The 18,163-nt window shown below is 43.1% G+C and overlaps 2 protein-coding genes across 3 annotated transcripts in view; one reads left to right on the top strand and one right to left on the bottom strand.

The window, feature by feature from the left end:
• The window catches only part of emid1 (EMI domain containing 1), a 431,206-nt gene that overhangs the window by 21,062 nt on the left and 391,981 nt on the right, over positions 1-18,163 (bottom strand). For both annotated transcript variants that reach the window (XM_072247702.1, XM_072247703.1), the window contains exons 10-13: positions 9,916-9,968; positions 9,546-9,608; positions 6,867-6,911; positions 461-505 (exon numbers count right to left, since the gene is read on the bottom strand). In XM_072247702.1, coding sequence (XP_072103803.1) covers positions 461-505; positions 6,867-6,911; positions 9,546-9,608; positions 9,916-9,968 — 206 coding nt within the window. The remainder of the gene's footprint in view (positions 1-460; positions 506-6,866; positions 6,912-9,545; positions 9,609-9,915; positions 9,969-18,163) is intronic.
• rhbdd3 (rhomboid domain containing 3) overlaps positions 1-18,163 on the top strand; it is an 83,287-nt gene that overhangs the window by 63,477 nt on the left and 1,647 nt on the right. The window lies entirely within an intron of this gene.

Genomic DNA, 18,163 nt, shown 5'->3' with positions numbered 1-18,163 from the left:
GTATTAATGATTTTATGTGAAAACTGGAACAATTTACATTACTAATCATACAACATTTGGTAATGATTTTTTTTTACATTTGCCAGCTTGCCAGAACAACAAAGATCAAGACTGCTAGATATGTGGATGTTAGTAAATTTGGTGCACTCACACAATTATCAATTGGCTCCAATACTCATGCATCCTATATCAGTAACAGGAGAGTATACCTTTTGTAAATGATCTTCAAAAGCAAACAATCAAAACACTCTTATTTAATGCAGTAATGAAATGATGCTGAATTAGATCTTAACAAGCCTACAGAACTCTAAATGCTTACTATCAAATATTCTGTAGTTTGTACTTTTGACGATGATATTATAGTGTATTTTTAAGTTTCACGTTAAATGGAGCATGGTTATTAATTAATTACATGAAGTTCTTTTCCAGTTATGAGGAAGTTTAATCAATAGTGTCTTACCGGTGGTCCTTTATCTCCGGGTTCTCCTTTTGTTCCTGGCTCCCCCTATACGATATAACAAATAATCTGGATCAGAATCAGGTTTAACATCACCGGCAGAGGTAATAAAATATGTTGTGCGGCAGCAGAACACGGAACATCGGGAACAGTGGGCTAGCTGCTGGGGGCAGAGCTTGGAAAAAGCGATGCAACAGACTTTTAACTTCGTAGATCAGCAGGTTGTTTGTTATGTCTCCGTCTCGTTGTGAAATGGGGACACCTTTTTTTCCCTCATTAGGGAGAGAGAGGGAGCCTGTGGTATGTCGAATTACTGGGTGAACGATTAGTCATTGAGGTACTGCAAATCTGTGTCTTTATTGATGCTTGCTGCATCAGTGGAGGGCGCTGATACTTTTTTGCAGGGTGGGGGGGTGGTCGTTGCCTTCCTGCTGCTTATGTGTGTGAGGGGGAGCGGGGGGGCTTTGGGGTTCTAACATTTAACTGTTATTCATTCTTTGGGGCACTCCTCTGTTTTCGTGGATGTTTGCGAAGAAAAAGAATTTCATGATGTATATTGCAAACCCCGGAAGAGCCTACTCTGCACTGTATCTCAATAAATCAGTAGTGCAAAAGCAGAGATCAAAAAAGTAGTGAGGTAGTGGTCATGGGTTCAACGTCCATTCAGAAATCAGATGGCAGAGGGGAAGAAGCTGTTCCTGAATCATTGAGTGTGTGCCTTCTGGCTCCTGTACCTCCTCCCTGATGGTAGCAATGGGAAGAGGGCATGTTCCAGGTGGTGGGGGTCCTTAATGATTGAATATTTAAATTATCAATCTTTTATAGTGTAATGAAAGTACCTGCACACCCAGCAAGTGGGGATGCAAAAAGAAACTAATCTGTTTTTATTTACAAAGTCTGAATTTGTGCTGAGGTTTTGCATATTGAAGAGATCTTTTTCTTCCTGGCCTAATTGTGAGGTTGGTCAATATCACACCTAATGAGCTGCTAAACATGCAAACCGGAGCCTTTCAGGTTAGTTGCCTGGGTTATGTTGAGAAGTTAGTTTCTGCTTGTGCTACAGTGTAAAGTAAAGGCATCCGTTAGTCTTGCGAGACCATGGATCTGCATCTGGAAAGTCTTCACTCTCCAGGGCACAGGCCTGGGCAAGGTTGTATGGAAGACCGGAAGCTGCCCATGCTGCAAGTCTCCCCTCTCCATAACACCAATGTTGTCCAAAGGAAGGGCATTAGGACCCATACAGCTTGACACCAGTGTCATCGCAGAGCAATATGTGATTAAGTGCCTTGCTCAAGGACACAACACGTTCCCTCGGCTGGGGCTTGAACTCACGACCTTCAGGTAGCTAGTCCAATGCCTTAACTACTTGGCCACGTGCCCACATTGTTACAGTGTAAGTAGCAATTATTTACACTGTAGTAGTAAAAGCATTATCAGGGATGCATCTCACCCTAACCATGGACTTTTTACTCTCCTCCCATCCGGTAGGCGCTACAGGAGCCTCCGCTCCGCACCAGCAGGCACAGGAAGAGCTTCTTCCCTGAGGCTGTGACCCGGCTGAACCTCACATCACAGCGCTAAGCAGTATTGCATCTGTATTGTACTGTCTCAGTACTTTTATATTTGTGTGCTGTAGCACTTACTTTTTATTCGCAGTTATTTTGTAAATAACAGTATTCTTTGCATTTCTGGTTATATGTTAATTGTATCTGTACTCAGCACAATGACAATAAAGTTGAGTCTAATCTAATCTAATCTAATTAGGCCTCCATATGCATTTGACTTTGGGACAAAATGCTAAAGTTGCCTCCACGGATCTCTGGCGTTAGAGAGATCAACCGATTAGGCTGCAGTTAAGAATATGATCAGTTTGATATGTAACGATGTGATTAGATTTACGGCAATAATGATAATGATTAAACAGGGTCATTCTGTGCACCACAGTTGTGAAGAGACTGTGGATTGTGTAGCAGGAGAGAGAGAGAGAGATCAAAAGAAGTGAGCGGAGACCGTCGGGGCATTCATCACAGTTTCTGAGGAGACATTGGATTGTGCATAATTAGGTATTTGGCAAGGGCCAATAAAAAATAAAGTTGTTAAGTTTAAATGGCGTGGGCATTGTGGGAGCGGCCTTTACGTGAGTGGGCCAGTGTTAGAGTAGGGAGACCATAAGACACAGGAGAAGAACTAGGCCACTCAGCCTGTCAGGTCTCCTCTACAAATTCATCATGGCTGATTTATTATCTCTCTCAACCCCAGTCTCCTACTTTCTCCCTGGAAACTTTGACTAACCAAGAACCTATCAACCTCCACTTTAAATATATTCAATGACTTGATTTCCGTAGCCGATCGTGGCAATGAATTCCATGGATTCACCACTCTCTGGTGAAAGAAATTCATTCTCATCTCTGTTCTAAATGGATGCCGCTCTATTCTGAGGCTGTGCCCTCTGGTCCTAGACTTACCCACTATATGAAACATCCTGTCCACACCCACTCTGTGTAGGCCTTTCAATATTTGATAAGTATCAATGGAATCCCTCCTCATTCTTCTAAACTCCAGCCAGTACAGGCTCAGAGCCATCAAACAGTCATACATTAATTCCCGGAATAATTCTCATAAACCTTTGGACCCTCTCCAATGCTGGTGTATCTTTTCTTAGATAAGGACACCAGAACTGTGCAGTCTGAGCAATGCCTTATACAGTCTCAGCCTTGGGATGTACTGTTGAGTTCTAAGATTTTTGTAGTTGTGTGGTTTTACAGAATAAGGGGGTATTTTGAGTTCCAGCTTTGTCTTCTATCCCCTGGCTTCGGGTCTCATCAGTTGTATAAGTGAGTGAACACAATAGGAGGCAGAAAAGAGGAAATTATAGGCCAGTTAGCCTGACTTCAGTAGTTGGGAAGACGTTGGAGTCCAATATTATGGATGAGGATTTGGGGTACGTGGAGGCACGTGATAAAATAGGCCAAAGTCAGCAAGGGGAAATCTTGCCGAACAAATCTGTTGGAATTATTTGTGATAATAACAAGCAAGGTGGACAAAGGAGAGTAAGTGGATGTTGTGTAGTTGGATTTTCAGAAGGCCATTGGCAATATGGTGCATGTGAGGCTGCTTAACAAGATCTGATGGTGGTACAGAAAAGATACTAGCATGGATAGAAGATCGGCTGACTGGCAGGAGGCAAAGAGTGGGAACAAAGGGAGCCTTTTCTGGTTGGCTGCCTGTGACTAGTGGTATTCTGTAGTGGTTGGTGTTGGGAGACTGCTTCTTTTCACGTTATATACCACAGATTTGGATGACATTTTGATGGCTTTGTGGCCAGCTTTGCAGACAATACAATGATAGGTAGAGGGCCAGATTGTGCTGACGAAACAGGAGGAGTTAGGCAGATGAGGAGAATGGGGCTCAGAATACAGGGACATCCAATTAAAATAAAGATGAAGAGGAATTTCTTCAGGCAGAGGGTACTGAATCTGTGGAATTCATTACCACATACGGCTGTGGAGGCCAAGTCATTGGGTGTTTGTAAGTGGAGGTTCTTGATTAGTCAGGGTGTCAAATTTTACAGGGAAAGGGTAGGAGAATGGGTTTGAGATTTCTAATAAATCAGCCATGATAGAATGGTGGAGCTGAATGGTCGAAGGGCTGAATGGCCTAATTCTGCTCCTATGTCTTATGTGTGAAGAATACTGCAGTCAGTCACCGGGTCCTTCAAGAGAGATTAAAACACTCATCAACACTAGTGCACGGTTCTGAGGTTGGGTTTTTGGCTTAAGGGTTAGTGCAGGGAAGTATTGTACTTCTAACCTGTCCAATCCTGCAAAGAGCGGAAAATGCACTCTGCTGTCAAACGGTTTGAGCACAAGTTGAAATAATCAAAATAACAGTGCAACTGGAACAAAAGAGGTTCTGCAGATGCTGGAAATCCAGAGCAACACACACACAATACAGGAGGAACTCAGCAGGTCAGGCAGCATCCATGGAGGGGAATATACAGTTGACGTTTTGGGCCAAGACCCTTACCAAATGGATTATTTAGTTTTCTTGTCTAATTTGTAACCAAGCTCCATTTACTTGCCTTATTGCTATAGTTCTTTGTACTTCTGGCTAACGAGGATCTCAGTGAGATCCAGATTCCCGATTAACTATTGAACTAACTCAAGTTGCTTTTTACTATTGACATCTGTTTATGGAAGAGCTTAAAAAAATTCTACCATTGTGTTTAACTTCACTCAACTTCACCCACCCATCCCACAACCTGTGGACTCACTTTCAAGGACTCTTCATCTCATGGTCTTAATACCTATTGCTAATTTTATTATTATTACTTTGCTTTTTGTATTTGTGCAGTCTGTTGTCTTTTGCACATTGGTGCTTGTCCGTCTCGTAAAGTGTGGTCTTTCATTGTGCTTCTTTGTATTTACTGTGAATGCCCACAAGAAAATGAATCTCCAGGTTGTATATGCTGACATATTTGATAATAAGCTTACTCTGAGCATTAAACTTTGAAATGCTTCCCAATATCTATCGCAAAGGACCAGGTGTAATCTTTACCTTTTCTCCATCTGTTAGACTCCCCAATCAGTGGAAGAAGTTTCTATGGTATCTTTGATATTAAGTCACCCCTTAACCTTTATGGTATATCTCAAAACAAAATACTTCTAGGTAACACAGGAAGGATAAAACGTCCAAGTGAAGAAATGGAATAAAAAGATTAAGTAAGTTTATGGAATAGACAATCTACAAAAGAAATACCTCTCTGTAATCCAACTCGCCTCGTGAAAAAGGAGAAGTTAACAAAACAAATGTGAAATAGACAGGGTACAGTTTGAATATATTTTTACTTCCACTGCCTGTGTACAGTTACTTGGAGAATCAGTCACCGATTTCTCTGAGCCTACTTTCACCCCATTTAATCTATGACCATTAATCATAACAAACGATGCATCCTTTCAGGAGCAATGCTGACTCTATTTGTAGACGTTTGTCGTACAGATGTAATGAAATTCAAACTTACACACTAAGACACTGATCATAGAGTTACGATAAATATGCATTGTTTCACAAAAGCCTGTCTCCATGTATGTGCAATATTTCCCTGAATATATCAGCACGAAGGCTGGGAATTCTTGGATAATGCACTCACTAGTTGTCAGCAACTGCTGACAAGTTATAACCACATCACAATGTTGTCTGTTCTGAGGTAAAAGACATCACTTGTTTCTAGTGGCAAAATCAGGCTTTGATTCAGCCATCTCCACTGAGTTAAGAATTTTGATATCTTGGTAGCTCAAGATGTCGAGATAAACAGGGTAAAGGACTCTCTGTGTATTGATTTCCCTCTGCTGTTAAAATTTTCCATAAAAATAAGCACACTGAATTGAACATTTATCTACTTGAAACCCATTCAAAGTTCAAAGTAAATTTATTATCAAAGTAGTTATATGTCACCATACACCACCCTGAGACTCATTTTCTTGTGGGCATACCCAGTAAATCCATAATAGAATAATAACCATAACAGAATCAATGAAAGACTGCACCAATCTGGGTGTTCAACCACCGTGTAAAAGGCACCAGTCTGTGCAAATACAAAAGTAAGTAAATAACATTAAAAAATAAATAAGCTATAAATATTGAGACCATGAGATGAAGAGACTTTGAAAGTGAGTCCGTAGGCTGTGGGAACATTTCATTGAAGGGGCAGGTGAAGTCGAGTGAAGTTATCCCATTTGGTTCAAGAGTCTGAAGGTTCAGGGGTAAAACCTGTTGCTGAACTTGGTGTTGTGAGTCGTTAGGCTCCTGTACCTTTTTCCTGATGGCAGCAGTGAGAAGAGAGAAGACAGTAGTGGTGGTGGCGGGGTCCCTGGGATGGATGCTGCTTTCCTGTGACAACGTTGCGTGTAGATGTGCTCAGTGGCTGGGGAGGGCTTTACCCGTGATGGACTGGGCTACATCCACTACTTTTTGTAGGGTTTTCCATTCCTTGTGTTAGCTTGATTTCCCTCAGCAAGGACTGGTGTTAGAGTGTTCAGAATCACTGTGCTGCCATCAAAATGCATAATTCATTGAAAAGACATGGATTTAAGATTATTAGTTGTGGTCAGAGGTGGGGAGGGAGTGATGGGGTGTATGGGAGAGGGAGCGAGGGTACAATATTGCATCACCAGGCTATGAACTTACTGTTATCCTCCTAGTGAGATCCTCCCATCAACCCCAACTTCTTCCCTTGACGTACACTTCTGGTCAGCACCCTCCCCTCCTACCCGAACACATCTTAGTGGTCTGGAGCATTTGCCAACCCTCCTGGTCATCTCGTTACAAGTCAAGGTGTACAGCATGCACAATCAGACTGAGTTAAAAGAGTGGAAAAACAGTCCTGAAAGTCTGGTAGGATCTAACTTACTGTTTCTCCTCTGTAACCCCTTTCTCCAGGATATCCAGAAGGGCCCTGATGGAGAATTAAACACAAATTTCACTCACGATGTAGCCACTTGATGGAATAGAATAGAACAGAACTTTACCGTCATTGCTCAAGACAACGAGACTGTGGTGCTACTCAAGTCTGTGATATTTACAATGCATGTGGTATGGATTAATAAAAAAAAATTCCCACATATGGTGAGTCACAAAGTTACATCGTTATTTAAAATATAGGGCCGGCAGCAGCAAAGAGCAGAAACTAGATTTGGACAGAGCTGGCCGATGAGAAAGGGTAAAACAAAGTTAACCTTCATGGTTGGAAATTTCTCATTGAAAGTATTCTCTTTGAAAGCAGTCACATCAGAATCAGGTTTAATATCACCAGCATTTGTCATGAAATTTGTTAACCTTGCGGCAGCAGTAGAATGCAATACACAATAATAGAGAGAGAAAAAAAGCTGTGAAATATGGTGTGTACTGTTCATGGGTTCAATGTGCATTCAGAAACCAGATGGCAGAGGGGAAGAAGCTGCTCTTGAATTGTTGGGTGTGTGCCTTCAGGCTTCTGTATGTCCTCCCAGACAGTAGCAATGAGAAGAGGGCATGCCCCGGGTGATGGGGGTCCTTAATGATGGATACCGACTTTTTGAGGCACTACTCCTTGAAGATGCCTTGGATGCAACAGAGACCAGTGCCCATGATGGAGCTGACTAATCTTACAACTCTCGCCAGCTTACTTCAATCCTGTGCAGTAGCAGCTGCCCCCTCCCCATACCAGATAGCGATGCCGCCAGTTAGAATGCTCTCCACGGTACGCCTGTGGAAATTCGCGAGTGCTTTTGGTGACATACCAAATCTCCTCAAACTCGTAATGACATATAGCTGCTGTCTTGCCTTCTTTATGGCTGCGTTGATTTGCTTGGTACAGGTCAGGTCCTCAGAGTTAATGACACCCAGAAAATTGAAATTGATCGCTCTATAAAGATTGGTGTGTTATTTGGGGTTAGAAATGAAAGATTTTCAATGCCACGAATGTTTGTAGCTCCAACCTGATGGAACTGGATCATTATATCCAAGTCTTCCAATCCCAGCACCCAACAGAGGACTACAGAAAAGGAGGGATGGTGGCACGGACTAAAATCAAGCAACAGTTGTCAGCACTCACCAAAATGGTGCATGTTGTACTTTCCAGCAACAGTCAAGTACCATTAGTAGCTGACCCAAGATCCAATCAGAAGTGAATCAACAGAACCGAATGCATGGACGTGTGCTTCCGTACTGGCTTACTTGCGCTGCCAACGTGGTCTATCATATAGCTGCAGAGAGTGCCAAAACCAGTCCACTACAAGGACGCAGTCACTTCTAAATAGCTGCCATTTCAGCTTAGGTCAAACCTGCTGGCTTTTGAGTCTTTGTATGATCTTTCATCATCAGCCTTGTATCAGTACATAGAATAAAAAAATACACTATTTAAAAAAAAATAGATGGTAGCGTCACTCTCAAGGCAGACAATTCTGGTCTGTCTTGATATTTGGTAAGCTATCCTCTAAACAAAACTTCTCAAAGGGCGGCCCGGTAGCCTAGTGGTTAGTGCATCACTTTACAGCCCCAGTGATCACCAGACGAGGTTCAATTCTATGCTGTCTGTAAGGGGTTTGTACATTTTCCCTGTGATTGTGTGGGTTCCTTCCGAGTCCCCTGGTTTCTCCCACATTCCAGTGACATACCAGATGTTTAGGATTAGTGAATTGTGGCTTGTTATGTCAGTGTTGAAAGTGTGGCAACACTTGTAGGTTGCCTCCTGCAGCATCCTCACTGATTTGAAAGGATGTGAATGACGCATTTCACTGTACGTTTCAATATTCATGTGACAAATAAAGCTAATCTCTTTAAAAGGGATGAATCTTTGTGAAGAAGACAACATCAGTGTTATAACGTCAGATGGTAGACCTAGACAATGGATGGACATCCATATTATAATGTCAATGGTCAATTCAAAGACCCAGACAATGGGTCAACATCCATGTTATAATGTCAATGGTCAGTTCAATGACCCAGACACAACAAAGGATGGAAGTCCATGGTCATCACATGACTTGGAGGAGAATTTGACAGTGATTGTGCTGTTCCATTAGCAGGTAGAGATCACAAGAATGGAAGGTACTAATATTGACAAGTAATTATGGCAGCTCACTTGAAATTGGTTATTGTGCCAAAGTATCATCTAATATTGAGAGTTTGTCACTGTGATGATGATTGAGTCTTACTTTTTATGATCAAGACATAACCCGAACTATTTTTCACACTGTCAAGTACATATAAGTTCTCCAGTTGTATTGGAATAGCTCAGACTTGCAGTACAGTTGGCACAGATCACAAGTCTTAAATACCACAGCTGAAATGTTTTCAAGACCCACGGCTTCTGTGATACCTAGGTCACATACCATGGGCAGTGAGTCAAATTAGCTGGTATAGGTAATGCTGGGGAGGTAGAGGGTGAGTATCATTCACCTGGCACTTCTGCATGAAGGTGCATGTTTGAGGTCTTATTTCTTCTCTCAATTAATCAGCTGGAACAGCAATTACTGCTGCACTCCCAAATTGCACTTTTGGTACCTTGCTCATGTTGTGCTCCAACTTCAGGGACATAAATGCTACTTACTCGGTCTCCTTTTTCACCTTTAGGTCCTTCTAGCCCTGGTAAACCCGCTCGTCCAGGCGCTCCCTGTGCACAAAAAGGTATATTAGAAGAAAGAGTGAAACAAAAGGTCTTTACGATATGGTACTCATTCAGTGACCTAATTCAGTTACCTAGTTTTCTTTCTCTAGGAAATGATAATGTGAGGATTCAATGGTCTTTGATTTATCATGGCCAAGTCCGTTAATGAGAAAACAGAATTCACTACTCATTTTGTGCTATATTATGTTTCAATTTTATATTTTTGAGTAAGGACACCAGTCACTATGTGACAAAGAGTGGATACGCTGTGAAATTGGAAAAATTTTGGCACTGCTACCCAGTGATGACTTACATCTTTTCCAGGAGGCCCAGGTGGTCCCATGGGTCCTTGTGGTCCGGGTGAACCTAGACATTTTCAAAAAAACAATGTCTTTAATATCTGCCAGTCCTTAAAGCTGATAGGTATACAAAACCTTGCCAAACATTAAACACTATAAGGAACAAATGTAGATGTGTGAAAAGGATCAGACAAGGCCATCAGAAATAATGGTTTTTATAGATTTCATTCAAATTTGCTGAAATGCCACTAAACACACGGTCTGTACTCTGTCCATATCCAGTGATCTCCTACATGCCTTTAACCTCTATACCAGAGGTTCATGACCTGGGGTCCATGGATTCCTTGCTTAATAGTATTGGTCCATGGCATAAAAAAGATTGGGAACCCTCTGCTCTATACAATAGTGACTCTTCATTGTTGTATATCAGAACTTCTTTGCTGGGTGAGTTCTTTGTAATGAGTCACAGAATGGTACTGTGGTCTGATGGCAGAAGCCGATAGCAACTCAGTGATGTTAAGCGGACGGTGGGAACATCAGAGCCACACCCCATTCTCATATCTGCTGAAAACTGACCCATTGGCAGCAGGGGACAATAAGCCTCATCTCACATAATTGTACAGGTGTTATTTCAGCATTAATCTTAGTCACTAAGGCATAGATAATACATTTATATAGGCATCCATTAGTCTCGTGAGACCATGGATTTGCACCTTGGAAGGTTTCGCGGGTGCAGGCCTGGGCAAGGTTGTATGGAAGACCGGCAGCTGCCCATGCTGCAAGTCTCCCCTCTCCACACCACCAATGTTGTCCAAGGGAAGGGCATTAGGACCCATACAGCTTGGCACCAGTTAATTGCCTTGCTCAAGGACACAACACTCTGCCTCAGCCAAGGCTCAAACTAGTGACCTTCAGATCACCAGACGAATGCCTTAACCACTTGGCCACGCGCCAACACTAGATAATACATTAAATTGTTAACAAAGGTACTTTGTCCATGAAACAGCTTATGGAGGCAGCTAGCATCCTTCTTATAGTTGTTTTCTTTTCCAAACATCCTTGACCTGGTTTCTTACCGAACCCTGTTCCAATACTAGCTTCCAGTTAGCAAACTTTAAAGAGATTACACCATTATTGTCCATGAACATGCATTACTTTTGTCCTTTAAGTTTAGTGCTTCCTTTTATATTGAAAAATGGAAGGAAATAAAACTTCCAGATAGCCCTCCATTATTTATATCTTCTACTTTGGCATAAAGTCCTTGAAATATCGTAACGTCTTGCTCTGTGTGTTTAGCAGTGCATTCTGCCATATTTTCATTAGTCAAACAACTGTCCTCTATGGTCTTTGAAGGATAGTCCTATTACTTTGATATGGGATTCCCTCCAGTGCCATAACCCCTGGTGGGGTGTGTGCTTAGTTACTACATCTAATGTTGGTGTGACATGCACTTCAACTTAGCTATGTCCACTTCTCTTCGCTATGGCAGGTGCTTGGCATCTTTAGAGCAGCAGCGTGTTTGTCTTCTTTTGGCCACGTTTAGCTGTCCTACACATTTTTACACTACTCTTCGTCTCTCATATTGTTGAACTGCACAAGGCTAGGACTCTCAGCTTCGAAGGCGCTCTAGAATACAGTACTTTCCTCCATTCCAGTGCTCTGTGGAAAGCGAGGTAATATCATCAAGGATTAAGCTGCCATTTGCTATTCACAACATTGTTTATGGTAAACCATGCTCAATACTTACCATGAAGGTATCATAACACAGGCTCTTTACTCACTTGTTCAATAGTTTGTGTGTGTTCTGGTCAGGTCACTGGTCTGAGTGCTACTGGTGTACTACCTGCCGCATGGTCGGGTGGTCGGAGACTAAACCGGCTCCCCCACCAGGCTTGCCTGGTGAGGAGGGTGGCTAGGCACACTGCAGGACGATAAACAAGACCTGTCAAAGGGCGGATGAACCCTCTCGGAGGGTCAACGGCCATCTAGCAAACACATGCCGTGAAGCGCGGAAAGGACATCCCTTGCATTGAAGCTTGGTCTGGCCATTCACTGCAGCAGAACTTCCCCCAGCCGTCTTGGGCCCCACCATGCCACTGGATCTGGGAGGGGATGTCGAGAGGCTGGGTCTGGACCTGTGCAACCCCCTACTCACCTAAAATCCACTCATGCACACACTGATCCTTTCTGAGGAGTGGAGTAGCACCCCACTAACTGACTGAAAGGAACCATCATCATCCTATGGGATGGATAGCCAGAGAGAGAGTTTGTGTGTGTGTCCAATCAACATCACTGTCAACAGTCTCCTTGGTCAGTTCTCTGAATGGCTCACACAGTTCGTCCCATTGGAGACAGTTTGAAACACAGACAGCATTTTCCTCTTGTAATGTCCTTCACTGGCTTGAATTTTGCTGGAACTGGCTTCAGGCCAGCTCTACGAATCAAATCATCGTGAAGGAGGCATCCTGCTTTTGAATTTCAGTTTTAGCTTATTCAACCTCCATTGCTTGCACTTGGTCATCAGGGCTCTCAGCTTCCGGTGTTCGTGCAACTCAAGTTCTTCCACTATTTTTCATTCTCCAGAGGTCAATGCGTCACCTCCTGAGATTTTTTACCAGACTTTGAAGCACATCACCCCCACTGATTTTTTTTCTGTTGCACTGTTGATTCCAAAATTGCAAATGATGTATTGAAACAGGCTAAATACGCGCTTTTCACATCAAGCTTTTCATGTCAAGACCCATTCCTTCCTTGCAGTACTACTCCTGTCTGCCAGAACATCTTCTTTTCCTTTTATAGAGCATCGGCCCTCTTCAGACTCCAGCAAGGTCTCATTATTCTAGGTAAGTTGGAAGTTTGAGTTCCGAATATACACAAAACTGAATAATCAATGAGTAGGAGTGTCCTGTCTCCTCACCACAGGTCTCTCCAACTTAGACTTAAGCCTCTCCTTGACAGCCAAGGAAACAGCCCTTAACAGCTTCTTTAACTCATCAGACATGAAGAAGTTTTCACTTTCCATATACCCTATTCCATGAAAGACATTTATTGATTGATTGATTGATTAATTGATACAGCATGAAATAGGCCCTTCTGTCCCTTTGAGTCACGCCGCCCTGCAATCCCCAGATTTAATCCGAGCCTTATCACAGAACAATTTGCAATGACCAATTAATGTACCAACCGGTGTGCCTTTGGACTGTGGGGGGAAACTGGAGCACCCAGACGTAATCTACATGGTCACGGGAAGAACGTATAAACTCCTTGCAGAGGTGGGAATTGAACCTGTCTTGCCCGTACTGTAAAGCACTGTGCTAACCACTACACTACCATGCGCTCATCTGCACAATCATCTGTCAGTTGTGCAGCTAAAGTGATTAAATAATCTTACCGATCCTGCCATGTTGCATCTTCCTCAGTCTCAGCCGCTGTACCGAGCTTCGCCCAGGTAAGGGTCTGATACTTTCATGCCCTCTAATAGTCAAATCCAATAGTCATTCGCTTGAGATTTTTGGGTTTAACACCTTCAGAGACCAAGCCTCAGCTGGATTTAGGGCAATCTAGTTGTACATTAAAAGCTCATGACTGGTTTAGTTTCAGCTGTACTGTCTCAGAGTTGATGGTTTGTTTCTGGTGAGCATTACACATTGTTACAGTGTCCAGTTGAAATCTCATTGACTGTCCTTGTACCAGCCTCTTGGCATCGACCTATCTAGTGGCTGTTCCTTTCTCTGCATTGACATTTTTGGTGCCAGTTACATTGCTGTCAAATAGTATTCTAAATCTAGCCATGCCTCCAGTCACATACATGTCATTTTAACCACTCCACAAACTTTCAATGTCTTTCTCATCTTTACTTGTTAAAATAAATCATTTCCAAGTCCACATCGTGCACATTCGCATAGTGGACGTTTCTTTTTCAGCCACTGTTGTTGCTGTTCATTATACAGTACTTGTAACAATCTAAATAACTCTGGCAATAGTTTCTTTTTTCTACTTATGCTTGTCTTGTCATCCACCGTTTCCAGCTTAGCTTTAGACGACTCTGTAGCTCTCTTACACTTTAGCAGAATCAAGACTTTCTTATGGCAGTTCCTGCTACGTGGACTCCTGGATTCCATCAAATCCTTCAAAGTGAGTAGATGTTTGCTACACCCCATAGGTAAAACTAGGAGCATAATCAACCTAGAACAGCACAGCACAGGCCAGGCCATTCGGCCCACAATATTGTACCGAACCAACTAAAAAGCAAATCAAAAAAACACAAACACTAAACCCTCCCACCACACCATATCCCTATTTCACCCCCCTTCCTTATATCCACGTGCCAAACCAAACGGCTCTTAAAAGCCTCTAATGTATTTGCCTCTGCCACCATTCCAGGCATCCACCACTCTGAGCACAACACTTACCCCTCACATCCCCCTTGTACCTATCCCCTCTCACCTTCATTGCACATCCTCTGGTATTAGATATTTCTACCCTGGGAAACAGATACTTTCTGTCCACTCTATACAAGATGCTCATAATCTTGTAAACCTCTTTCAGATCTCCCGTCAGCCTCTGGCGCTCCAGAGAAAACAGCCCAAATTTATCCAGCCTCTCATGATAGCTTAAAGTTAAAGGCATCTGTTAGTCTTGTGAGACCATAGATCTGCGCCCGGAAAGTCTTCACTCTCCAGGGCGCAGGCCTGGGCAAGGTTGTATGGAAGACTGGCAGTTGCCCAAGCTGCAAGTCTCCCCTCTCCACGACACCAATGTTGTCCGAGGGAAGGGCATTAGGACCCATACAGCTTGGCACCAGTGTTGTCGCAAAGCAATGTGTGATTAAGTGCCTTGCTCAGGGACACAATACGCTGCCTCCGCTGGGGCTCGAACTCACGACCCTCAGGTCGCTAGTCCAATGCCTTAACCACTTGGCCACATGCCCACACACATGTCTGCTAAAAACAGGCAGCATCCCGGTAAACCTCTTCTGCGCCCTCTCCAAAACCTCAATATCCTTCCTATAGTGGGGTGACCAGAAATGTACGCAATACTCCAGATATGGCCTAACCAGTATTTTATAAAGTTGCTGCGTAACCTCTTGATTTTTGAACTCAGTGCCTTGACTAATAAAAGCAAGCATTCCATAAGCCTTCTTAACCACATTATCGACCTGTGTAGCCACTGCCAAGGAGATATGAACCTGGATCCCAAAGTCTCTCTGCTCAGTAGCACTATTAAGGATCTTATGGTCTTGCCTTTAACTGTGCACTATCTCCTTGCATTTGCCCTACCAGGGTGCAATACCTCATATTAATCTGGGTTAAACTCCATCTGCCATTTCTCAGCCCTGTTTCAAGACACCATTTGCAACTTTGGAACGAACAGTACAACAGAGAAATTTCAGCAGAGATGCTGGGTGCTTCAAGGCCTCAGTCTGTTAAAAATCTCAGCTGGTGATGTATTGGTCTCTGGAGCAAGACCTTTAAACCTGTGAAAAAGCAACTGTGTGCTGACAACCATAGATCGGTTAATAGTATCAATGGATTCCCCTTGCTCCTGGCTGCATTTGAGTAACCAATAAAGGTCAAATGTTTCACTTATAGACAATTTGTAAAATGCTTGTAATGCATCAGAATCATTCTCCTGGGCTTTATGGTACAATCCTCCACCCTTCTGGCCAACGAGATGCATAATATCTCCACTTTAATTACCTCCGGTTTAACTTCCACATCTAGTTCAATATACTGTGTAAGTTCTCCCTTCCATTCTTTCCATCCTTCGGCAAGTTAGTTGCGTGAAAACTCGGTGCCTTGGCTCTGTTTATTTGCTCTATTATGCATTGTCCCAATTGAATCACACAGCTTGGGATCTCATAGCACGTGCCCAACTGTTCTCCCCAATGGAAAGGATCATCCCAGGTTCAAAATTCCAATTCAGGCTTGCATTTGAATTTGATTTTTCTGTGAAATGGCATGTCCGGCGTCATACTTCGGTAGCTTTCTTGGGAAACCAGAAATAATAATTTGATGGCGGGGTGGAGATACATCTCTATCAAAGGAGGTGTAAGATGCTCCTTCCCTCCTCTAGCCTGCAGGTCACCCTTGGGTGAAGGTGTAAACCACTCCCCCCCCCCCGACCCCGATCAGACCATGAGAGCAGGTGGTGGATGGTCGTAAGAGTAGCTGGTGCGTATCACAAGTCCTGGTTATATGACCACTGATCTTTTAAGAGTATTGACAATGGCTGGGGTCACCCCTCTTATAAAGACTCTGCCCAGAAGAAGGTAATGGCAAACCACTTCTGTAGAAAAACTTTACAAGAACAAGCATGATCACAGATCATGATCACCCACGTGCTACAACACGGCACATAATCAACCAGCGAACATTATTGATGAAACAACCTACGGAGAACTACAGACGACAAATATGCAACAGGCACAAAATGCTGCTGGAACTCAGCAGGCCAGGCAGCATCAATGGAAAAGAGTAAACAGTTGAGGTAAGCAGGACTGATGAAGGAGCTGGGGCCAAAATGTCGACTGTACTCTTTTCCATAGATGCTGCCTGGCCTGCTGAGTTCCTCCAGCATTTTGTGTGTGTTGCTTGGATTTCCAGCATCTGCAGATTTTCTCTTGTTTTTGACAAATATGTTACAGTTACAGTTGACAAGTGCTAACAGTGTAAGACAATTATATTTCAACGATAAATTGCAAATAACTTAGTTATAGAAACACAGAAAATAGGTGCAGCAGTAGGCCATTCGGCCCTTTGAGCCTGCACTGCCATTCAGTATGATCATGGCTGATCATCCAACTCAGAACCCTGTACCTGCCTTCCCTCCATACCCCCTGATCCCCGTAGCCACAAGGGCCATATCTAACACCCTCTTAAATATAGCCAATGAACTGGCCTCAACTGTTTCCTGTGGCAGAGAATTCCACAGATTCACCACTCTCTGTGTGAAGAAGTTTTTCCTAATCTCGGTCCTAAAAGGCTTTCCTTTTATCCTCAGACTGTGACACCTCGTTCTGGACTTCCCCAACATTGGGAACAATCTTCCTGCATCTAGCCTGTCCAATCCGTTTAGGATTTTATACATTTCAATAAGATCTCCCCTCAATCTTCTAAATTCCAATGAATATAAGCCTAGTCGATCCAGTCTTTCCTCATATGAAAGTCCTGCCATCCCAGGAATCAATCTGGTGAACCTTCTTTGTACTCCCTCTATGGCAAGAATGGCTTTCCTCAGATTAGGGGACCAAAACTGCACAAAATACTCCAGGTGTGGTCTCACCAAGGCCTTGTACAACTGCAGTAGTACCTCCCTGCTCCTGTACTCGAATCCTCTTGCTATGAATGCCAGCATACCATTCGCCTTTTTCACCGCCTGCTGTACCTGCATGCCCACTTTCAATGACAGGTGTATAATGACACCCAGGTCTCGTTGCACCTCCCCTTTTCCTAATTGGCCACCATTCAGATAATAATCTGTTTTCCTGTTTTTGCCACCAAAGTGGATAACCTCACATTTATCCACATTAAATTGCATCTGCCATGAATTTGCCCACTCACCTAACCTATCCAAGTCACCCTGCATCCTCTTAGCATCCTCCTCACAGCTAACACTGCCGCCCAGCTTCGTGTCATCCGCAAACTTGGAGATGCTGCATTTAATTCCTTCATCTAAGTCATTAATATATATTGTAAACAACTGGGGTCCCAGCACTGAGCCTTGCGGTATCCCACTAGTCACCGCCTGCCATTCTGAAAAGGTCCCGTTTATTCCCACTCTTTGCTTCCTGTCTGCCAACCAATTCTCTACCCACATCAATACCTTACCCCCAATACCGTGTGCTTTAAGTTTGCACACTAATCTCCTGTGTGGGACCTTGTCAAAAGCCTTTTGAAAATCCAAATACACCACATCCACTGGTTCTCTGCTATCCACTCTACTAGTTACATCCTCAAAAAATTCTAAAATATTCTAAAGTTATTGAATAGTTAGGCTTAATTAATGTGTTTCCGCTTTTCCAATGATTTTTTTCCCCCAGAGATACATGGCTAAAGTTGATAAAGCATAAATATATAAAGCCATCTGGTCCAAATCTGTTGCTTTTTTCACTTAATGGTAAGTAAAGTTTTAACATGCATATGACTTAAGGTTTTCTTTTCTTTTCCCTTGACTTAAGTCGAGGGATAGAGCTTAAGAGTCGTGATGTAATGATGCAGCTCTATAAAACTCTGGTTAGGCTGCACTTGGAGTACTGTGTCC

The sequence above is a fragment of the Mobula birostris genome, chromosome 31 (genome assembly GCF_030028105.1).
Source record: "Mobula birostris isolate sMobBir1 chromosome 31, sMobBir1.hap1, whole genome shotgun sequence".
Lineage (NCBI taxonomy): Eukaryota > Metazoa > Chordata > Chondrichthyes > Myliobatiformes > Myliobatidae > Mobula > Mobula birostris.
This window is presented reverse-complemented; position numbering and strand designations above follow the sequence as displayed.